General features: G+C 49.8%; 2 protein-coding genes and 1 long non-coding RNA gene across 3 annotated transcripts in view; 1 reads left to right on the plus strand and 2 right to left on the minus strand.

The window, feature by feature from the left end:
- The window catches only part of LOC116942134 (lipoxygenase homology domain-containing protein 1-like), a 145,289-nt gene extending 136,222 nt beyond the window's left edge, over positions 1 to 9,067 (minus strand). The window contains exons 1-7 of the mRNA XM_076066939.1: positions 8,920 to 9,067; positions 8,265 to 8,363; positions 7,779 to 7,940; positions 6,870 to 7,068; positions 3,336 to 3,450; positions 2,179 to 2,259; positions 696 to 883 (exon numbers count right to left, since the gene is read on the minus strand). Coding sequence (XP_075923054.1) covers positions 696 to 883; positions 2,179 to 2,259; positions 3,336 to 3,450; positions 6,870 to 7,068; positions 7,779 to 7,940; positions 8,265 to 8,363; positions 8,920 to 9,060 — 985 coding nt within the window. The 5' untranslated portion in view covers positions 9,061 to 9,067. The remainder of the gene's footprint in view (positions 1 to 695; positions 884 to 2,178; positions 2,260 to 3,335; positions 3,451 to 6,869; positions 7,069 to 7,778; positions 7,941 to 8,264; positions 8,364 to 8,919) is intronic.
- Positions 9,068 to 9,623: 556 nt separating this feature from the next.
- LOC142924418 (uncharacterized) lies at positions 9,624 to 15,604 on the minus strand. The gene is made up of 3 exons (XR_012941626.1): positions 15,169 to 15,604; positions 11,091 to 11,248; positions 9,624 to 9,763 (listed from the first exon to the last, which is right to left on the minus strand). It is a non-coding gene; the product is annotated as an uncharacterized LOC142924418 (long non-coding RNA).
- Positions 15,605 to 16,837: 1,233 nt separating this feature from the next.
- SNAPC3 (small nuclear RNA activating complex polypeptide 3) lies at positions 16,838 to 22,097 on the plus strand. Its single transcript, XM_032953184.2, has 8 exons — positions 16,838 to 17,303; positions 17,478 to 17,561; positions 18,370 to 18,460; positions 18,853 to 18,957; positions 19,545 to 19,777; positions 20,493 to 20,657; positions 21,198 to 21,305; positions 21,508 to 22,097. Exons 1-8 carry the CDS (start codon positions 16,990 to 16,992, stop codon positions 21,653 to 21,655), a joined length of 1,248 nt encoding a protein of 415 aa, XP_032809075.2. The 5' UTR covers positions 16,838 to 16,989; the 3' UTR covers positions 21,656 to 22,097.
- Positions 22,098 to 23,121: the final 1,024 nt, after the last annotated feature.

Consider the following 23,121-nt stretch of genomic DNA (forward strand, 5'->3'; position numbering starts at 1 on the left):
ATCTCAAACACAACTGTCGGCAGTAGCAGAACATGCTTGTCAACAAGGACACTCAATTGATTTTGACAATGTTGCAGTGGTGTGTAAAACGAATTATTACTGGCAAAGACTAATTAGAGAATCCATTGAAATTGAGAGGAACAAGAATAACTTTAATCGCTCTGACAGCTACCGGCTTAGTGCGGCCTGGAAGCGTATTATTAAATAATACACATTACATTTAAAGAATTACTAATCTACAACTCATTACTAATCATAACCAATGACTGATTACTAATCGATTATAATTACAATACCCCCCCCTCCGCCTCTAATCAATGCACCTGATATGAGTTAAGTGATGACGTCACCCTGCTGCTCTATATTAAAACCGGAAGCAAGCGAGGGCTTTACCATTCTGGCGAATTGCTTGATGATGCTGGATGTATTTACCAGCGAAACGTCGTACTCAAACTGTAAATGTGGATTAACTCTTCAACACACCGGTGGGCTGAAGTAGTGAATTATTTGTCTTTTGTCAACGTGACACTTTTTTTTTTTGCTGATTGGCCGTGTCGGGTGGTGGAGGGTTACGACACATTTATAAATAAACGCGATCTAACCCAAAAACCTTTATTATGAATGAATGGAGATTCACGGACACTCTGCACGCTCGCCCAGTGTGGCCGTCCCCCGTGGGTGCTGCCCGCCCTCACGTTTGCGCGGCGCGTGCATGGGGTCAGCGCTGCCCAGCAGGTCGCGCACCGTGCGCCCGTCGCCCTCGTCGCGGCTCAGCCACTGCCCGCACGGGAAGAAGCAGCGGGCACCGGGGCGGCTGACGTCCGTCACCACGACGCGCTCCAGGAACCAGCCCGGGGCGCTGCCGCGGTTGTCGTGCTCCACCCTGCGTGCGCGTGTGTGCGTGAGTGCGCGTGTGCGTGCGTGTGCGTGTGTGTGCGTGTGTGCGTGAGTGTGTGCGTGTGTGCGTGTGTGTGCGTGTGTGCGTGAGTGCGTGCGTGCGTGTGTGTGTGCGTGTGTGTGTGTGTGCGTGTGTGTGTGTGTGCGTGAGTGCGTGCGTGCGTGTGTGTGCGTGTGTGTGCGTGTATGTGTGTGCGTGTGTGTGTGCGTGTGCGTGTGTGGGGAGCGATAGTGCAGCGGTTAGCGCGCTGCACTATGAACCTGGCGACCCGGGTTCGATTCCCGCTCACGGCCAACACCAGTGACGATTATCTGAACCGGTCCCGGGCCTCCCCTAGGTCGACTCAGCCTCAAATGAGTACCTGGTGCGGTGTGTAAACATTGCCACTAGGGAGACAAAGGCGGTCGGGCGTGGTGCTGGCCACCCACCCCCTCGTGTACCGTTCCGGCCTTCATAGGTGCTCGCTAACAGCACTTGCCCCTACAGTCTGTTAAGGCTATATGGGGGATCTTTGTTTTTTTATCTTTGTGTGTGTGTGTGCAAGGAGCAGTGGCACAGTGGTCAGCGCGCCGCGCCACGAAACCGGCGGCCCCGAGTTCAACTGGCACTCACGGTGGCCTCGAACACCAGAGACGATTATCGCAACTGGTCCTGGGCCTCCTCTAGGTAGACTCAGCCTCAAATGAGTACCTGGTGCGGTGTGGAAACGTCGCCACTCGGGAGACAGAGGCGGCCCGGGTGTGGTGCTGGCCACCTGCCTTTAAGGGGGATCTTTATCTTTGGTGGCACAACAACACAGATTTGTTCGATTGTGTTTATACACAGCAGCAATCATCGCCCCCCCCTATCGGCAGACTCATGCCCGGGTTGCTCTTGCAAATTAGACAAATTTTGGTCTGTTAGAGTTCTTAGCCAGTTTAAAAAGCTATTTTTTACATGTTATCAGGTAAAGCCTACTGAGCTACATCGCTCTTTTTCAGAAGCGACCTAGCCACAAATGAAAGCTCAACGAAGTGGCTTATGATGTGAACATTTAAAGCAGCCAAATACTCTAAACGCACGTCGATTCTAATTGATGGGGAGAAAACCGGAGAAAAATCCACGCGACCACGGGGAAAGAGAAACGCAAACTCCAAATATACAGCAGCAGGCGTCGGGGTCGTGATCGAACCCACGACTTCCTGTGTACCAGGCGAGGTGGTTAACATCTCCTAGCCACCGTGGCGGGATGTCAATCAAAACACAAAACTTGATGCGAGTCAATCAATGTTGCCCCTCGCCTTATCTTCCGCAGTGGTCCCACGCAGTTCGCCTTGACCTTGAACGTGTCCGTCTTCCCTCTCTCGAAGCAGTCCTTGCCGCTGCAGCAGCAAAGGGCACACACGTCACGCAAACGCTCGCACCTCACGCGGCGATCCGGCCTGGCCACCGAATTATACACACCAACCTCATTACACATCTACCCCACGACCTACTTACCCACTCACTGACCGACCTACCCATCTCCACTATTCTGACAAATCGCTCGATGGTGCTGGATGAAATTACCAGTGAAACGTCGTACTCAAATTGTATATGTTGTGCATTTAGTCTCCAATACACCGGTGGGCTGAAGTAGGAACTAATTGGCACGTTGTGTTTACGTGACAAATCCCTTACTGATTGGCTGTGTCGGGTGGTAGAAGGTTACGACACAGTTATACTTTCATATTGGTCGCAAAAGCCTGCGTGTTCCTGTTTAACACGTAGTCTTTGGTGACCAATATTATCCACCATGGAGGTTTTTTGGTTAGATCGCTTAAATATAAATGCGTCATTAAACCTGCCACCAGCCGACACAGCCAATTAGTAAGGTTTGTCGCGTAAACAAAACTTGTCACTTTGTTACTAGTACAGCACGACGGTGTGTTGGAGAGAAAACCCACAACATTTACGATTCAAGTACGATATATCGCCAGTAATTACAACCAGCATCATCAAGCTACAGCCAGAGTTGTAGAGAAATCCTCCTGTTTCGGTATTATATACATTAACCCTCCATCCCTCTGGTTTCCACACCTGATTGGCTCACAAGTAAGGACATCACATTTATCCATATATTTAAGACGTACCCTAACCCTGTCTCCTACCCTGACCCTGCCTCCTACCCTAACCCTGCCTCCTACCCTGACCCTGCCTCCTACCCTGACCCTGCCTCCTACCCTGACCCTGCCTCCTACCCTGACCCTGCCTCCTACCCTGACCCTGCCCCCTACCCTGACCCTGCCTTCTACCCTGACCCTGCCTCCTACCCTGCCCCTGCCTCCTACCCTGACCCTGCCTCCTACGCTGACCCTGCCTTATACCCCAAATACAAAGGCATGAACAAACGAATGAAGCCGCTAGCGTGGGAGGCGCGTCAATCGTGCGGGCGCGCGGTGAACGGAGGCGGCCTCACGCGCTGGTGAGCTGCAGCTTGGCCGTGCTGCCGCGCTCCCCGAACAGGGTCACGGAGACGTTGGCGTCGGTGCTGGCGCCGCGGACGTCGCCCGTCACCGTCACCACCTCGTACACTACGGTCACGGCGGGGGTGGGGGGGGGGGGACAACCGTCGTAACCTCATGTTCAGCGTCGCGACATCGTCCCAGAAGACGTGTACACACGGCTGTCGTTGTGGAGGTAAAATATCAGTGAGAGTCTTTGTTAAGGTAACCTATCGATTCATTTTCATTGTGAAGGTAACCTATCGGTAGAATGTCAGTATTAAGGTCACCTATCGGTGAAGAAGTGTCATTGTTAAGGTAACCTATCGGTGAAGTGTCATTGTTAAGGTAATCTATCGGTGAAGTGTCATTGTTAAGGTAATCTATCGGTGAAGTGTCATTGTTAAGGTAACCTATCGGTGAAGTGTCAATGTTAAGGTAATCTATCGGTGAAGTGTCATTGTTAAGGTAATCTATCGGTGAAGTGTCAATGTTAAGGTAACCTATCGGTGAAGTGTCATTGTTAAGGTAATCTATCGGTGAAGTGTCATTGTTAAGATAATCTATCGGTGAAGTGTCAATGTTAAGGTAACCTATCGGTGAAGTGTCATTGTTAAGGTAATCTATCGGTGAAGTGTCATTAAGGTAACCTATCGGTGAAGTGTCATTGTTAAGGTAATCTATCGGTGAAGTGTCATTGTTAAGGTAATCTATTGGTGAAGTGTGATTAAGGTAACCTATCGGTGAAGTGTCATTGTTAAGGTAATCTATCGGTGAAGTGTCATTGTTAAGGTAATCTATCGGTGAAGTGTGATTAAGGTAACCTATTGGTGAAGTGTCATTATTAAGGTAACCTATCGGTGAAGTGTCATTGTTAAGGTAATCTATCGGTGAAGTGTCATTGTTAAGGTAACCTATCGGTGAAGTGTCATTGTTAAGGTAATCTATCGGTGAAGTGTGATTAAGGTAATCTATCGGTGAAGTGTCATTGTTAAGGTAACCTATTGGTGAAGTGTCATTGTTAAGGTAATCTATCGGTGAAGTGTCATTGTTAAGGTAATCTATCGGTGAAGTGTCATTAAGGTAACCTATCGGTGAAGTGTCATTGTTAAGGTAATCTATCGGTGAAGTGTCATTGTTAAGGTAATCTATCGGTGAAGTGTCATTGTTAAGGTAACTTATCGGTGAAGTGTCAATGTTAAGGTAATCTATCGGTGAAGTGTCATTGTTAAGGTAATCTATCGGTGAAGTGTCAATGTTAAGGTAACCTATCGGTGAAGTGTCATTGTTAAGGTAATCTATCGGTGAAGTGTCATTGTTAAGATAATCTATCGGTGAAGTGTCAATGTTAAGGTAACCTATCGGTGAAGTGTCATTGTTAAGGTAATCTATCGGTGAAGTGTCATTAAGGTAACCTATCGGTGAAGTGTCATTGTTAAGGTAATCTATCGGTGAAGTGTCATTGTTAAGGTAATCTATTGGTGAAGTGTGATTAAGGTAACCTATCAGTGAAGTGTCATTGTTAAGGTAATCTATCGGTGAAGTGTCATTGTTAAGGTAATCTATCGGTGAAGTGTGATTAAGGTAACCTATTGGTGAAGTGTCATTATTAAGGTAACCTATCGGTGAAGTGTCATTGTTAAGGTAATCTATCGGTGAAGTGTCATTGTTAAGGTAACCTATCGGTGAAGTGTCATTGTTAAGGTAATCTATCGGTGAAGTGTGATTAAGGTAATCTATCGGTGAAGTGTCATTGTTAAGGTAACCTATTGGTGAAGTGTCATTGTTAAGGTAATCTATCGGTGAAGTGTCATTGTTAAGGTAATCTATCGGTGAAGTGTCATTAAGGTAACCTATCGGTGAAGTGTCATTGTTAAGGTAACCTATCGGTGAAGTGTCATTGTTAAGGTAATCTATCGGTGAAGTGTCATTAAGGTAACCTATCGGTGAAGTGTCATTGTTAAGGTAATCTATTGGTGAAGTGTCATTGTTAAGGTAATCTATCGGTGAAGTGTCATTGTTAAGGTAACCTATCGGTGAAGTGTCATTGTTAAGGTAATCTATCGGTGAAGTGTCAATGTTAAGGTAACCTATCGGTGAAGTGTCATTGTTAAGGTAACCTATCGGTGAAGTGTCATTGTTAAGGTAATCTATCGGTGAAGTGTGATTAAGGTAACCTATTGGTGAAGTGTCATTGTTAAGGGAACCTATCGGAGAAGTGTCATTGTTAAGGTAATCTATCGGTGAAGTGTGATTAAGGTAATCTATCGGTGAAGTGTCATTGTTAAGGTAACCTATCGGTGAAGTGTCATTAAGGTAACCTATTGGTGAAGTGTCATTGTTAAGGTAATCTATCGGTGAAGTGTCATTAAGGTAACCTATCGGTGAAGTGTCATTGTTAAGGTAATCTATCGGTGAAGTGTCAATGTTAAGGTAATCTATCGGTGAAGTGTCATTGTTAAGGTAATCTATCGGTGAAGTGTCATTAAGGTAACCTATCGGTGAAGTGTCATTGTTAAGGTAATCTATCGGTGAAGTGTCATTGTTAAGGTAATCTATCGGTGAAGTGTCAATGTTAAGGTAACCTATCGGTGAAGTGTCATTGTTAAGGTAATCTATCGGTGAAGTGTCAATGTTAAGGTAACCTATCGGTGAAGTGTCGTTGTTAACGTAATCTATCGGAGAAGTGTGATTAAGGTAATCTATTGGTGAAGTGTCATTGTTAAGGTAATCTATCGGTGAAGTGTCATTGTTAAGGTAATCTATCGGTGAAGTGTCAATGTTAAGGTAACCTATCGGTGAAGTGTCATTGTTAAGGTAATCTATCGGTGAAGTGTCAATGTTAAGGTAATCTATCGGTGAAGTGTCATTGTTAAGGTAACCTATCGGTGAAGTGTCATTGTTAAGGTAACCTATCGGTGAAGTGTCATTGTTAAGGTAACCTATCGGTGAAGTGTCATTGTTAAGGTAATCTATCGGTGAAGTGTCATTGTTAAGGTAATCTATCGGTGAAGTGTCATTGTTAAGGTAATCTATCGGTGAAGTGTCATTGTTAAGGTAACCTATCGGTGAAGTGTCATTAAGGTAATCTATCGGAGAAGTGTCATTGTTAAGGTAATCTATCGGTGAAGTGTCATTGTTAAGGTAATCTATCGGTGAAGTGTCATTGTTAAGGTAATCTATCGGTGAAGTGTCATTGTTAAGGTAACCTATCGGTGAAGTGTCATTAAGGTAACCTATTGGTGAAGTGTCATCCGGCTCAAACGGTCGCATGTGTGAACATCTTTAGATGTCTATTTGATGTTCACACATCTGTAGATGTTCACACATGCACAAATGGGTCACTGGACAAAAAACTAAGCGCAAATTTGCTTTAAACGTGGGGAAACGCTTTTCTGTGCTTTACAGGTAAGCGAACGTACGCACGAAAGGGCAGATTTCACTGGGTGTTGGCGGATAATAGGTCGGGGCGGATATGTGACGTGGCGCCGCCAGTGTTTATAGAACGCGCGGCGAGTGATCGCGAGGGGCACCCCCACCGGTATGCGACTCGCGGGCGAGTGGCGTGAACGTGCGGCTGATCTGGCAGTCGGAGCGGTGCAGCGACAGCCAGCAGTGGCACGGCAGGGTCCAGGTGCGCGCCCGCGACGCGCTCGTCACGCTCACCTCCTCCACGAACCACGCGTCGTGCTCCTCCAGCCCGTCGTGCTGCCCCAAAGAGAAAGGTTCCCCCCGTGTAGCCTAAACGGACTGTTGGGGCAAGTGTCGTACAGCGAGCACCTACGAAGGCCGGCACGGTGCACAAGGGGGTGGGTGGCCAACACCACGCCCGGCCGCCATTGCTTGCCGAGTGGCGATGTTTACACATTGCACCAGGGACTCATCTGAGGCTGAGTTGACAACCACAACAAAGACAAAGATCCCCCGTGTTGCCTCAAAAGACTGTTGGGGAAAGTGCCGTTAGCGAGCACCTATGGAGGCCGGCACGGCACACGAGGAGGTGGATGGCCAACACCACGTCCAGCCGCCTTCATCTCCCCAGTGGTGATGTTTTACATCCTGCACCAGGTACTCATTTTAAGGATTGAGAACATTTACGGAAGGCCCAGATCCGGTTCAAATGTTCGTCGCCACTGTTATTGGCCGTGATCGGGAATCAAACTCGGCTTGCCGGGTTCGCAGCGCGCTAACCGCTAACCCTACCGCTCCCAAAAATCGCCAACAGCGGGGGCCGTCCTACGGTGAGACTGAGTCCCGCCATCGGAACAGGGAATGTCCACCGCTAGGCTCGGGGTCACCAATGGACACGAGCGCACAAACGCAACACACTCATTCGAGCACACGGAGGCACGACGGACGTAATGCCGCGGTCCTTTACGCGCTACGGTGGTAGTGGTGGCCGCCCTCTCTCCCCGTACCTCAAGCGTGATGGCCTTGAGCTCGCCGAGCTCGGGGCCGTGCAGCCGAAACGTGTGGCTAGAGCCGCGGCCGAACCGGAAGTCTCCGATGCCGGAGCTGGACTTCTTGTAGAGGCGCTTCTTGTTGACCCTGCCCTTGGAGCCCTTCATCTGCAGGTACACCTAGCGCAAAGGCAAAGGAGGAGAAGATCCACCCACCGTGCAGACTTTAACAGACCGCTGGAGCGAGTGTCTGTGAGCGAACATCTACGAAGGCCGGCACGGCACGCGATGGGATCGGTAGCCAGCACCACGCCTGGCCGCTGATGTTCACACACCGCACACACGTACACCTTTTGAGGCTGAGTCGACCTAGGGGAGGCCCAGGACCGGTTCAGATAATCGACACCGGTGGTAACTGCTACATGACCGCTCCCCGCAGATACGTAGACACGCACACACACGCACGCACGGCGCACATGACATCCACCACGCCGCTGGTCATACCCTGGCCTGGGTGCCTGCGTTCTTGCGATCTCCGGTCTTCACCGTCACCGTGTAGAGGACGCCACCCCTGGTGCTGCGGGCACTCCCCCCTCTCCCCGCCTGCGCTCGGCAGTGGGAGTAACGTGGGTAACTCAGGAGTGACGGATGTGTCAAACGTAGAGTTTATTTTTTTTATTCCAAGTCGTGCGCGTCACCTTAAGCTGTTGGTTAAAATAGTACTCATGCATCGCCATCATCACAACTGTCATAGTCTGTGTCACCACTATCTTAAAATATCTCCATTGTAAATCACATTATTGTCATTACCATCAGTTTTATTTTGTCCATTGTAACAACAATACTCATCATCAGCTTTGGTATTGTAAGTATCACCATCATTGTTATGATTCCCAGTATTGTCATCATCATCCGTATTGTCCATTGTAACAACAACAATACTCATCATCAGCTTTGGTATTGTAAGTATCACCATCATTGTTATGATTCCCGGTATTGTCATCATCATCCGTATCACCACGATCATCATCATCACGACGATCAGCACTTGTCATACACCTCAAGGTCTTCACCGTCATCAACATCAACGTGGCTTCTCGAATTTCCATCCCCGCCGCTGCCACCGCGTGCCCTCGGGCACCACGCAGGCACCACCCACCGTGGACGGCGGCCGGGGTTCCATCGCGAACTTGCGCGTGTAGTAGTCGAGCAGGTGCGGGTCATTGAAGGGGGCGTACGGTGGCAGGCTGCCCATCCTGCCGTTGACGTGCCGCCCCCGGCTGTACAGGCCCACGTCCATCGTCCGAGCTGCGCCACGCAACGACCGTGTCATTCACGACGAGGACCCCGCAACCAGCCGGGCGCAAACCGCCGACGCCTTAGCTAGAAGGACTATTCTCCGACGATCGGTGTGACTAGCAATCGTGGTGATTTAAAACGCGGGATTTGCCTGCGGTGTACTGTTGAGCGTTTCTCTCCTCGAGCTTTGTCCACGCACTACTGCGGGGTATCTTCAGGACTTGGAGAAGCTAGAGACTGGAGAAGGCCGACGATGGCTGTCTGGCGAGTGGTCGGGGTTGTACCTGCATGTACTAGCCGAAAGACACCGTCAGAGGGCTGTCGTCTGCAACTCCTGAAGATGCCCGCGGTAGTGCGTGGTGAGAGCTTGAGAGAAGTAATGTTCGCACCGTACATAGCGAACCAGCGCTGACCGAAGGTGCGGGTGGAACGGACGACAAACCGAATCGCCACGCAAAAAGCGTTTCTAAACCGAACTTGAATGCGGCGGCGACGAATAACCACGGTTCACCCGACGAGCGTTAGACGCGCGAGGCTCTGCTGGAGGGCACCTGCGAAGGGAGCTCGGCGGCCAAGGGACGACTGGAAGGGCTGGCGTCGCGGACCGACGCGCGGCCAGGCCGGCGGAGAGGCGGCGCGCCCGTGGCGTGGGTCGTTCCACGTTGGGCGGTCCAGCGGGACCGACAGCGACCGGTGGTGAAAGCCTGCGCGGCCAGTCGCGTTCGCGCGCACACACACGGTCCGGTACGCGCGCAAGCGCTCGCGTGCGAAAGGTGACGGCGCTCGCGAGCCGGAGTCCGAGCGAAACTGAGAATCTGTCGGGCGCGGGCTGAGAATCGTCAGAAAAAAATAAATGCGTTGAAGTGCTGAAAACCTATGTACGTTCGTGCAAAACACCGATACGCATGGGAGTTTGCCAGCCAACCAAGGTGAAAACCTTAGTTTGGGGTGCGATGCAAGAAGCATGCCCATGCCTGTAGGCGCGTTGCATCAGGCTCTGGTTACAGCAAGACCATGGCACACTGCACGAGGCACAATGGGCTCGGCTCGTGTGTTGATGGAAACTGATTTGTATCCCAACTGTTGGTGGGAAAATGGCTACAAATTTGGAAAATAGCAACTTTTCAATAAAAAATATTGATAGGTTTTTGCATTTTTGCAAATACGTGAAATGGGTGGCTATAAAGAATTGTGTTCGTTCTGGTTGAGATCATAAGCTAACAGACTGTGTCAGCTACAGCGCTTAATGCTACCAGTTGTAGATACTTTAATAGCTGTGTTTGGTTGGCATTGAGGCAAAATGCTTGGACGAACAATTCGACGGTTGTGAGTACAAATCTGGGTGCAAATCTGTACTTCTATGCTCCTGCGTCTCATCTCCCCGCCTTCACTAAGCCGCACTGACCAGCATGGTGAAGTATGATCGAATAACCCCCCAGGACCTGCACGCTGTGGGGAGGCCCTCATCCAGCAGGGGGCTGACAAAGGGGGTGAGGTGGGTGGAATGGGATGGGAGCGGATGAGGCCAGTGGCTTCATGGGAACACAACTTGGCCTGGTTTTGGCCCAGCTTGGTTCTGCCCTTGTGCGCGCGCTGCTATCGCCCATATGCAGCCGGTTCATGGAAACGTGGGTTAATGATCGACTGCTTAGTCTGTGTTTCCATTACGCGGACCCCTTTGCAAATGTCAGCTGCCCCCACATGCTGTCTCTCAAAGGCCGAAACCCCCCCCTGCAAGTCAGGCCCGGCGTGACACCACTGACAATACCAACGTCGTCCCCAGACCGTGCCCATCACCTGCACACAATTTCAAGTTATCCGATTGTATGTACGTGCGTTGACCTTTTTCCGTGCCATACGTAGCCAACCGTGCTAATCTGAAGTGGGGGAAAGTTGAGCAATCGAACCGATAATTGATAAGAGCAACCTATCACGTGAAACAATCAAGACAGCCCAGCTCTGGTTAAGCGTCGCCAATACTCCGTGCGTTACCGGCGGCGGCGGCTGCTGCTGCTGCTGGTGTGTGCTTACCCGTGGCCGGGGCGATGCGTGCCGGTGGGTGGGGTGGGTAAGGGTCCCAGGGCCGGACGGGCTGACGCGAACACTGCGCCGTTTGGGGGTGCAGCACCCCCGTCATGGCCGGTGACGAGTTGTAGTACTGGATCTGCGTCGGCATTTCGTTCCGCAGGCTGCGCACAAACGCCCAACGTTTCGCATTTCACCCACGTCCACAACGCACGACGCGAGGACTATGGGACGCCGTCACTACTCACGCTACCCTCCCCTATTTAGTCCACCCGGCAGTACACATGGGAACATCGCAGTAAGTCCATCGGAAGGTCGGAGGACCCGGATAAAAATCCACGCGACCACAGGGAGAGACGTGCAAACTCCAAATACACAACAGGCAGCAAGGTCGGGGATCGAACCCACGACCTCCTGCATACCAGGCGAGGTAGTTAACATCTCACCACCGTGACGCCTGTTCTCTGTCCGAGAACACCCAAGGGATGTCCAATAACCTCCCGATATCATGGAACCTCCCTTGCCAGTATCAAAATGTAAGAATAGGTTTTACCCTTTTTGGCAATAAAACGGGTGTTTAGCTGTAGCTGCTCACCCCGAGCTCTCAATGTCCTGATAGTGGCATTGTCTTTGTGCTGTTCGCCTTTTGGCATCCTCTGGTCTAACACCGTTTGAGAGCATGCTCGAAAGAAAGCTGTCTCTGGTGTGGACCAATCAGTTCCAAAGACAATGCATAGACTACCAGTGTTTTTTTTTCATGTTTACCACGAGTATTTGTGATTAATGCGGACACGATTCCTTGCAAAAGGTTTCAGTTTGGTGTTTTAACAGCTGAACACAAACTGTTTTATTGCCAGAAAGTGTCAAGCCTTTTCTTATAACCTCCCAATACTATACTCGTGTACGAATTCATACGAGACTACAATTGTGAAAACGTCGGCCAGTTGTGCAAGAGTAGAAACCTTCACATGTGTACATTTTGCCAGCAGGTGTGGTGTATTTGTGAAAATCCTGTTCACGTGAACACCACTGGCTTACTAACATTTGCACCAAGGTGCATACATCAACTCGCAACACTAATGTTTTGCCCTGTCAAGATATTGCAGCACGAGTGGTACAAATCAGATGATGAATAATTTAAAACGGTTCACCTTGGTGACAGCTGTTTAACCATAGTGTACTTGATGCTAGGTTAGTGAGTGAGGAGGCATCACTGGTCCTACTACTATTTTATTTACCAGGTAAAGCCCACTGAGCTAAGAGCTATTTTTTTTTAGAGACTTGGCCACACTTGATAGCTAATTGAAGCATTGACGTGCGGTGAGGTCAATGGCTGGGGAGACACTGGCTGGTATCAGAGCCAGATTCACATACTGAGGGGGGCGTGTCCTCACTGAGGGGGCGTGTCCTCGATGAGGGGGGCGTGTCTGATACGCCCCCTTCAGTGAGGTAGATGTGATAGCTGCCTCACCTGGTACTTTTTCATTGCAGTTTCATGACGAGACCAGCGAGCCTAAATATCTTTATACACATACGTGAAATAAGTTACCTGGAGTATGGAAGGGGAGGACATGAAATGAAGGGGTCTACAAACATTATATTTTTATTTAAAGCTTTCGTGACTGCAGTAATTCATATTCTTAGCTCTTTCGGTAAAGTCACGTTGAAGGGAAACAATAAAATAATAAAATATATATATAAAACAATAAAAATTCTCACGACGTTTCGACCATAACACAAACGGTCGTCATCAGGTGTGTCGGTTTGCATTACTTTATTTACTTTTAAATGGTCTGTTTAAAAATAAATAGCGGTGTGTTTAAAAAAAAATAACGGTGTGTTTAAAAAAATAACGGTGTGCTTAAAAATAAATAAATTAATGCGAACCGACACACCTGATGACGACCGTTTGTGTTATGGTCGAAACGTCGTGAGAATTTTTATTGTTTTATATATTTTATTATTTTATTGTTTCCCTTCAACGTGACTTCATCGACAGAGCTAAGAATATAAACATTATATTGGTGACATACTGAGATAGTAACAGGCACGCGCTTATTGCCCGCACTCTATCCAGTTACTGAGAGGTTGCGCAATCAGAGGGGAGGCTGATCTCGTCGCTTCCTCGCCTCTCGTCTCTTCCTGCAGTTTTTGCAAATTTGGCGATTTTGACCATAAAAATGATTGGAATCGTACAGAAATGACATTCATAACGTAGATCAATGGAAAATCTTAATGTTTAGTTTATTCATTTTTACTTTTCGTATCAGCTATTTAATTGGAGTATGACAGGTGAAGCTGTGCCTCACCTGCCTCCCCTGACTGCACGTCCCTGCGTTGAAGTGGCTTATATGATCACACGTGGGAATCTATAGCAGCACCCACATAATCTACAAGCACGTTTCTTCATGTTGAGGGCATAACCGGAAGACGTGGAGAAATATCCACGCGACCAAGGGGAGAAAGAACACGCAAACTCCAAATATACAACAGGCATTGTCAGGGTCTAGGGATCGTACCCACGACGACCTCATGCATTCCAGGCGAGGGACATAGGATCTCGCCACCGCAATTCAGATATCACTTGCAGAATCAGAATCACCTGTATTTATCCTGTTAGCCACGGTCGGGAATCGAACTCGGCTCATCAGGTTCATTGAGCAGAGCATATCTGCTGCACTTAAGGATACATTGTTATTACAAACGTGTTACTTGCGTGGGGTCATTGTTTATCAATGACCATGTGGTCGTCCTCATCTCTGTCGGCAGTGCCAGGTCAGTGGTGGAAATTCCTTATTCCCATGGCAGGGGTTGGTTTATCCATGACAGCCACAGTTGATTGTACAGCGAAGTAGAGTGCTGTTTATACAAGCGCATCACTGTTTATACAGCGCGCTCCAAAAAAATGTTAACACCACGTGACATGTGCTGCTGCCTCCGGGCTCTGGAAACCACCTGAAGAAGATTCCAGGCCACGTGTTGACAACGATGGCGAACAAGTGGGAGACTCTTTGACTTTTTAAAGCCGTTAACATTACATTTGTTATCATGTTACAGTCTATCATTCGTTTTTTTTCATTAAAAACGGTAGTCCCTTTTTAGTGTTAACATGTTTTTGAAGCATCCTGTACAGTACATGCATGTGAGGATCTTATTGCAAGTATCTATTTAATTTTCATACATTATATATAAAAAAAACAGAGACGAAGGTCCATCATTCACCAGCGGAGTAAATGTTTCAGAAAGCGCCTTTAAGCTCAATAAATGCACAGATCCCCCTTATAGCCGTCACAGACTTATGGGACAAGTTTCCGTTAGCGAGTAGCACCCAAAAAGGCCGGCACGGCACACGACGGGGTGGGTGGCCAACGCCACACCCGACCGCCTTTGTCTCACCAGTGGCAATGTTTAATACACACCGCACCAGGCATTCACGTAAGGCTGAGTCAACCTGGGGGGGAGGCCCAGGACCGGTTCAGACAATCGCGACGTTTATTGGTCGTGAACGGGAATCAAACTCGGGTGCTCTGGTTAGTAGCGCAGTGCGCTAATCACTCGGGCCAACTATCCCCATTAAGACCGACACACACACACAGCTCTTATCAACTCTGCCCTGCGTGCACAACACAATGTGAAATGTTTCGTGAAACGTCTCACTGTCCGTTGCTAATACAGCAGCATCGCTAGCCTTTGTATCCTTTAGGAACTGTAATAGTATCGCTAGCCTTTGTATCCTTTGGGAACTGTCATAATAGAGTCATCGTTATAAGTCACTGCTCTATTCTCGATTCACCTGGGGCCAGGTGAGTGTGTGTCCACCCAGGTGAGTTTTCACCCAGGTGAGTACCCTGTCTCCCCAGCCGTCACCCCAGGTAGAGTGTCCGTCTCCCCAGCTTCGTGTCCACTCAGGTGTCCATTCCCCATACAGCTTCCGGCCAGGTGAGTGCGCATCACCCAGGCGCCTCTCTCTGCCGCAGGTGTCTCCACCGTCTCACCAGGTGACGTCCTCACCAATGTCTTACAACCAAGGGCTGTGTCCAACGCAGGGGCGGGGGAGCGAGTGGGGGGCTGGTGAGATCCTTACCTCGGTTGTGCCGCTCAGGTGAGAGTGAGAGTGTGTGAGAGTGTGAGAGTGTGAGTGTGTGTGTGCCGCTCAGGTGAGTGTGAGTGCCGCTCAGGTGAGTGTGTGTGTGCCGCTCAGGTGAGTGTGTGAGAGTATGAGAGTGAGTGTGTGTGAGTGTGCCGCCCGTTGCAGGTCTTCCTCCACCTGTGTTTGGGGACGCGCGCGTCCAGGAGACGCGAGGCCACGCCCCCGCGTGCCGCTGCCGCCGCGACTTGTGGAGCCGCACGTGGCCACGGGAGGGCAGCCGCGCGCACTCTCGTTAGGGCGCGGACGGTGTACAAACAAACACGGTCTTTTTGGAATATTCTTGGTTCTTGCGGTAATAAAATTAAATGAAATTAAAAATAATAAATTGAAATAATGAAAGCAAAAAAACCCCACGACGTTTCGATCGCGACACAAGCGGTCTTTATTTGTTTTTATTTTATTTTCTATCTACGCGACTTCACCGAAAGAGCCAAGAATATGAATTCCTGCAATCCGCGAAAGTTTTAAGTCAAAATGTGACACATTTATTTTTCTCGTCGATATTTCAAGAGCCGCTGCGTTTAGGGTGCGCAATGGGTTCTAGACGAGGCGGTTTCCACCACGAGAGTTGAATCTTGCTTTTAATCTTCATTTCAATCTTGATTTGAAGATTTCGTGACTGCAGGACGTTTCGATCGCAACACGAGCGGTGGAAACTCCACGTTTCCTTTTTTGTTTGTTTGTGGCAGGAGACTTGTACATCCGTGCAAGACAACATTTTAGCAACGTGCAGGCGGTGTGTACTCATATTTTTGTAACGTTCTGACCCCTTGCCCCTACTGGACATCTGTTTAAAAAAAAGCTTTTATAGCTCATCGAATTCCTCCGGTATACATAAATATATTGATTCCCTTGCAGGTTACATCCAATTTTCCGAACAATAACAACACCGCTTGCACTCGCTCTGTTGGTGTCCAAAGAGTTTCCTTCTCATCACCGCCGGCATCATCATCAATCTTGATCTGAAGCTTTCGTGACTGCAGGAATCCATACTCTTTGGTTCTGTCGGTAAAGTCATCATTGTTATCAGCATTATTATCATTTTCATCATAATTTTCATCTTTATCATCATTATCACCATTATCATCATCAGCTCTTCTTCGTCTAATGGGCCGTCCATAAATGACGTCACGCGATTTTGGACGATTTTTTTACTCCCCCCCCACCGTTACACGACGTCACAAAAAGTCAGACCCCCCCTCAAATATGACGTCACAAAGCTCTGCCCCCCCCCCCCCCCAACAAAAAAACACATGCTTCAAATCGCTTTAAACTATCGTCATTGTAGTGCGTATTTAATGTGGCGCTGCACTCTGATGTTGTAGGATAAAACATTTATTTAAAAGTCTAATTAAGTAGAAAGTGTTGTCTATATTTATTTAAAGTTGCGCATTTTGATGTGACGTCACATTTCTCACCCCCCCCCCCGTCACACATCGTCACAAACGTCTGACCCCCCCACCCCCCCAGGTACGTGACGTCATTTATGGACGGCCCCTAACACTGCAGTCACGAAAGCTTTAAATCAAAACGTGCGACCATTGTTTCACTTCACGTTGTGGTCATCGCCCTACGGAATCGAGGTGGGGGGGGGGGGGTAAGCGTCCCAACGACCTGGACCCCACCCCAAAGACGCCGCAGTCGGCAACGCGTAAATTGTATTTTATTTTACAAACGCCTTTCCCCACCACCGTCAGCGCAGGGCGCACGGGCACCCGTAGCACGCGTGCGCATCAAGCAGACGGAAGTAAACAGATGGCGGAGGCGGCGTGCGGCTCGGGGTTACGGGCGCCTCCTCCGCCTCCTCCTGCGGCGGCTCCTGCGGCGACTCCTCTGGCGACTCCTCTCTCTGCTTCGTCCCCCGGTGCCGTGGAAGGACGGGGGCATGGCCGGGGCCAGGGCGGGCAGGCGTGCGGGGATGAACTCCGGCTGGAGGTTGCCGGCTCGCACTCGTCGGCCGTGTGGGTGCGCGGTCTGGCGGAGCGGTGGCGGAGCCGCTTCGCTGCCGCCGAGGCGAGGAGACGCGGCGGCAGCGAGGCACTGGAGCAGGAGCTGAGCCTCGTGTGCGGGTGCGGAGACGCAGCAGCGGCAGCTTTCCACGTGCAAGCATAACGTCGTGCGCGCGCGTGTTGCGCTTGTCCTTAAGGTAACCACGCGTGTGATGTCAACCCGACATTGACGACAACAAACGGGGCCCCGTCGTTGTCTGTCGCGGTGTCTGTGTTCTGCCTGCGCGCGCGTAGAGTGGAGACGCTGCGGTGTCCCGCTGAGGCACTGAACTGTGATCCACGCAGCATCCCGCCGCACGTGGAACTCCTCACGCTCAGGTGAGTCGGCTCCCACCGCTCCCCCCCCCCACCGCTGACCACCGCCCCCCACCGACCACCGCCCCCGGGATCAGAAGATGCTTCTGATCGCGAAGCCCAAATTTGTAAAAACACAGACTTCGTTTCCCATCATAATACATAAAAACGAATGTTCACCGCACCGTGCAGTGAAAGAATGGCAGCTATGCCATTCCACCCCCCTGCGTTGGCACACGACAGAACGAGATTGTCAGAAAGCTAAGCGGGGTGAGCCTGGATAGCGCTTGGGATGGCCGACCGCCGTCCATGGCAGATGTTGAAGGCAGGGGCGATGTTGGTGGGTAGCAGAGAGACGGTGCAGAAAAAAAATCCGATGTTGTACTGTACTGTCATATGCTCCAAGGTTTACACTCCCGGTCTTCACCAATCAACACTGACCGGCATCGTGAAGTTTTGGTCAAATAACCCACGGCTGATGTGCCATGGGGAGATGCCTTCATCCAGTCGTGGATTGACAGGTCTCGTGTCGGTGTACATCGTGTGCTGTGTGCTATGTGTGCTGTACACGTGTTGTAGTGCGTGCTGTATGCGGTGTGCTTGTTTGCGGTGACTGCTGTGGGGAGCGGTCATGTAGTGGTTAGCGGACTTCACTACGAACCCGGTGAACTCGAGCCTTAACAGTGCCTGGTGCTGTGTGTGGTGTTAGCCCCCCCCTCCCTCCCTCTCTTGTGCCGTGGCAACCTTTCGTGGGTACTCGCGAACAGCGATTTGACTCAACAGTATGGTAAGGCTACGCATGCTATGTGTGCTGTGCGTGCTTTGCGTGCAGGCTGAGGCAGCAGTACCTGGAAAAGAAACAACGCCTGCGCCCTACGGGAGCGCCAACGAACAAGCGTATACAAACCATGCTGCGCGAGATGGTACGACCAGCCGCCAGAGGCAAGCCCACGGGCTCCCGAGCGAGATGGTGCACACAGCCAGCAGGGCCAAACCCAGGGCGGTCAGCGCGCTGCGCTTCGAGCCTGGCAACCCGAGTTCGATTCCCGTCCACGGCCACCGCCGGTGAAGATTATCTGAACCGGTTCTGGGCCTCCCCTAGGTCGACTCGGCCTCCAATGAGTACCTGGTGCGGTGTGTGAACATCGCCACTGGGGAGACAAAGGTGTTTGTGCGTGGTGCTGGCCACCCACCCCCTCGTGTACCGTGCCTGCTTTCACAGGTGCTCGCTAATAGCAATTGCCCCAAAGGTTTCTTAAGGCTACAAGGGGGATCTTTGTTTTGTTGCTGCTGCCTTTTTTCTTGCTGCGTGCAGGAGCTGCAGTACCACGCCAAGCAGTCTGAGGAGCCGGAGGACGCCATCCCGCCCGGAGAGGTCCTGCTCGACGTTAACGTCTACTACCCCATCATCCTTCAGCGGGTGCGCACACTCACGCTCTCTCCGGCGCGTCCTCTCCGGCGCGCTCTCTCCGACGCGCACTTGCCGGCACGCTCACGCCGGCACAATCTCGCCAGCACGCGCTTGCCGGCACGTATTCTCCGACACGCTCACACCAGCACACTCACGCTGGTATACTCCCCGGCACACTCTCGCCGGTGCACACTCCCCGGCCAGCTCTCACTAGCACACTCGCACATGCCTTAATTTCAGAGGTTCCTGTTTGGGTCGGTGACCCGTGAAATATTTCCACGCCCGGCACACCACATCTAATATACTTTGTGCCGTCGATTTTTTTTTTCCCACTGCTGCCGATGTCAAAAGTTTAACGTGCCGATTGACGCAATGTACAGCTAGCATGATCAACCCCGACTCTGGCCTTGCTTGGTCCCAAGCCTTCTTCAGATGTCTGTGTGAGGCCAGACCTTCTCGGTTTGGTCCTGGCTCGGCAAATTGCCAGAGGGATAAGTACATGGACCGTGAGGGGCCCCCCGCGCCGACGTGGCTCGATGGGGTGGTTTGTACTGGTGAATTTCACGTAATTATTTTTTTTTGCATTACCTCTGCAGCACAAGTGCAGCAAACCACACCAGGTGCTCCATGTGCTGGGCAGCCAGAAGCTGACGGAGCTCCGGGATGCGCTGCCGTGCGTGAGCGACCTGCAGATGCTGGGCGAGTACAGCAACACCCCCGACCTGGCGCCCGAGCACACTAGCAGGGACCTCTACAAGTCGGCCTTTTTCTACTTTGAGGGCATCTTCTACAATGACATGCGCTTCCCCGAGTGCCAGGATCTGAGCAGGTGGTGGCACGTTCTGGGACTTCTGTGGCATTGTGTTGCTTTTATTGTTGCTGCTGCCTGTTTTTTTTTCTTCTTAAAATAATTCCTGAACCGTGTGAAGTGAGCAGGTGGCGTTGAACCAGCACCGCACACATACTAGGTTTGAATCAAGGTTACAGCCACCTGTAGTTAAACTGGGATTTCAGGGAGAGCAATTTCATGGTCTGAGCCTGGTCACCAATGACTGCATAAGCCTGCATAATAAATTCGGTTCATCTAATTTTGCGTGGGAGGCACGGTATAAAAATCATGTATGTTGACCTTTTGCACCGTATGTAGCCGACCGTGCTAATCGGAGGTGGGGGGGAAGGACAACAAACTAAACACAAAAAACTGTTCTAAAGAAATAAGCTTTCAATCTTGATTTAAAGGTGCATAGCTCCAGTGGCTAATATCAGGAAGGAAGACCGTTCCAGACGGCCGCACAAGCGCATCTCAAAAAGCGCGCAATGCAGTGACCGTCTTCGTTCGATGGCCAGCCCAAAGCCATTGCGAGGATGACCGGAGCTCACGTGATGGTTTATGCTCATATATTAAGCATGTATGCTGATCTTTCGCACCGTACGTAGCTAACCGTGCTAATTGGAGGTGCGGGGGAAGGACAATAAACGTAACACACCAAAACAAAGTAATGATGATGGTGTTGAGCCATGCGTACTCCTCGGGTGTCTCGCAGGACGATCGTAGAGTGGGCGAGTTGCCTGGACCGGGGCCTCGGGCCATTTGAGGCACGTTCCATGGAAGACCACACCTTTAATGACCTGGTTCTCAAGGTGGGATTCCCCTACCTCTACTGCCACCAGGGAGACTGCGAGCACATCATCATCGTCAAGGACATAAGGTAAAGACGCGCGACGTTGAGCTTCTAGCTTTTGGATGTAACCCAAGGAGCCATATTCAAAAAAAGTAATTCAGAGCCAGTCTCCTTGGTCAAATCAAGCACTCGGTGGCACTTATCTCTCTACAGGCAACCCTGAACCAGTAGTTGAAAATCCCTATTACCTTGGCAGGGGTCAATCTTCATAGGAAGATAAACATTTACCAACTTAAAAACTACATTTTCGTCACAATACAATCTCGCATTATATCCCACCTTAACGTATCCGCTCTGACCAATTCACCGCAAACACCCAGCATAGTACTTGTGCATGGCTTACCAGTCATCTTTTATAGTTCATATATCTGTTTCCAGCGAGTCGGGTGTGACATTGTACTGGAGATGAAGACCCAACTTTGTTTTTAATTGTACACCAGTGTACGTGCCTTGATCACGATATTTGTAAACATTGTGTGGACCGAAGCAAAGAGAAGCCCCTTTTGTATTGGTGGGGCAACGCACAGCGGTTTACTCTGGTGGTCCGATTTTATGAACACCTACCAGGATGGTGAACCCGGATGACTGCCAAGACCGGTCCCTGTACCCCCTGCTCGTCAGCAAGCACTGCTTCATGTCGAGGAAGTGTCTTGTCTGCAAAATCTACACGGCCAAGTGAGAGGCGCATCCCGGCAACATTCGTTGTTGGCCTCTCCCATCAAGCGTTTCTGCACCTTGAAATGTATCGCCTACATTTCTATTTAGAAGTTGTTCGGAGGGTAATTTATTACGAAAGTTAATTCAATGCTCCTCTTGCTTAACGTTCTTAACGTTCTTAACGTTTTCCATTCAACGGCTGCACTCCCCCGCCCCCCAGGTGGGTGACCAACAACGACGAGCTGGCCCCCGAGGACCCCTGCTTCTTCTGCGACGTCTGTTTCCGCATGCTGCACTACGACGAGAGCGGGGGCAAGGTGTGCGACTTCGAGGCGTTCCCTTACGTAGACCCCGGCATATTCAACTAAAGGCGTCTGTGCCTAACCTGCTAGGAGCCCGGCAACCTGCGTTTTGTGACTCCTGGCCATGCGCACCGCTGACGAGTGATTATTGGCGACTTTCTATGGACTTTTTCCCCCGGCGGCTTATACAGCTACAGCGTGAACAGTTGCGATGGAGAGACGGATGACAGATTGGGGTTTCCGTTGGCCACACCACCCATAACCCACGTGCCGGCCTGTTGTGTGGACGTTCATCAACAGCACTTGCCTCTTCACTGTTTTGGAGTGTTACTGTGTGAAAAATGTCATCAGGTAAAAAGGTCTACCGAGTACATACTGTATTCGTGAAATCTACGTTGACAGCATTCCATACCAGCTTCTCAGTGACCATGCTGGAACCCCTCCTCGGTTGGCATCTTGCAGAAAACTTGGTTTGTTCTTTAACATTAAATATTGTTGTAAAATGGAATCACAACTTGTCTTTTTCTGATTACATGCATGCCATGTGTCGTAATGCACTTGACCCGTCATAATACTGAATTGCAGTAGGTTACTGTATACAAGCAACTTGATGAAATAGCCACTTTGTGATGTCAGGGGGGTCGAAAGTTAATGACCTTTTGCAGAGGTTGACCTTTCTAAACTTAAGTGAACTGGCAGAAAATCAGGATTGAGGTGGCACAAACGGGGTACATGACTCAAAAGTTAAGTTTCACTGGTGGCGAACACCATTCCATATTAAATGAAAACTGGAAAATACCTGCCCATACTTTAAAAACAAATCACCTGGAATAATATATTATAGCGTGTGCATTTTACACGGAAGCACGACTGATCAGGTGAGGTTGAGCCTTGATAGTGCCCGAATAGCTTGGATGATCAACTATTATGCATACTAGGCTGCAGGGCAACGTGGTGGAAAGCAGAGGGCAATGCAATAACTCCATTGTGTACTGCACTTGTTGGCCCACAACAATGCACCCCACCATCAACCGGCACTAACATGGTAAAGTATGGTTAAGTAACTCCCATTAGCTGCATGGCATAGGGAGACCTTCATCCAGGAGTGGATTGTCAACAGGGCTGTACATATTCTTAGTTTTTTCGGTAAAGTCACGTTGAAGGGAAACAACAAAATAATAAAATATATATGAAATCAATAAAAAAATTCTCACGTTTCGACCATAACTCAAACGGTCATCTTCAGGTGTGTTGGTTTGCATAAATTTATTTTTAAACGGCTTATTTATTTATAAAAAACGTTAGCGCCACGCGCAACGATTTGGCAGTTTATTTAGGACTAGTCCATCTATATTCTGAAAAGAGGAGGGGGGAGACGAATTTTTTTATAATGTATGCTGTCTGAAAGCCACTGTAAGCGTGAACAATCAATTAAGACCTGAAATGGTTTATCAAATCTTTCCAATGATTGCTAAGATAGAATCCATCTTCTCGGTTGAAATTGTCTCTGTGCTTGTATATGTGGATAGCCT

Source organism: Petromyzon marinus, chromosome 13, assembly GCF_048934315.1.
Source record: "Petromyzon marinus isolate PM22_M1 ecotype Great Lakes invasive population chromosome 13, UKy_Petmar_22M1.pri1.0, whole genome shotgun sequence".
NCBI classification, from domain to species: Eukaryota; Metazoa; Chordata; class Hyperoartia; order Petromyzontiformes; family Petromyzontidae; genus Petromyzon; species Petromyzon marinus.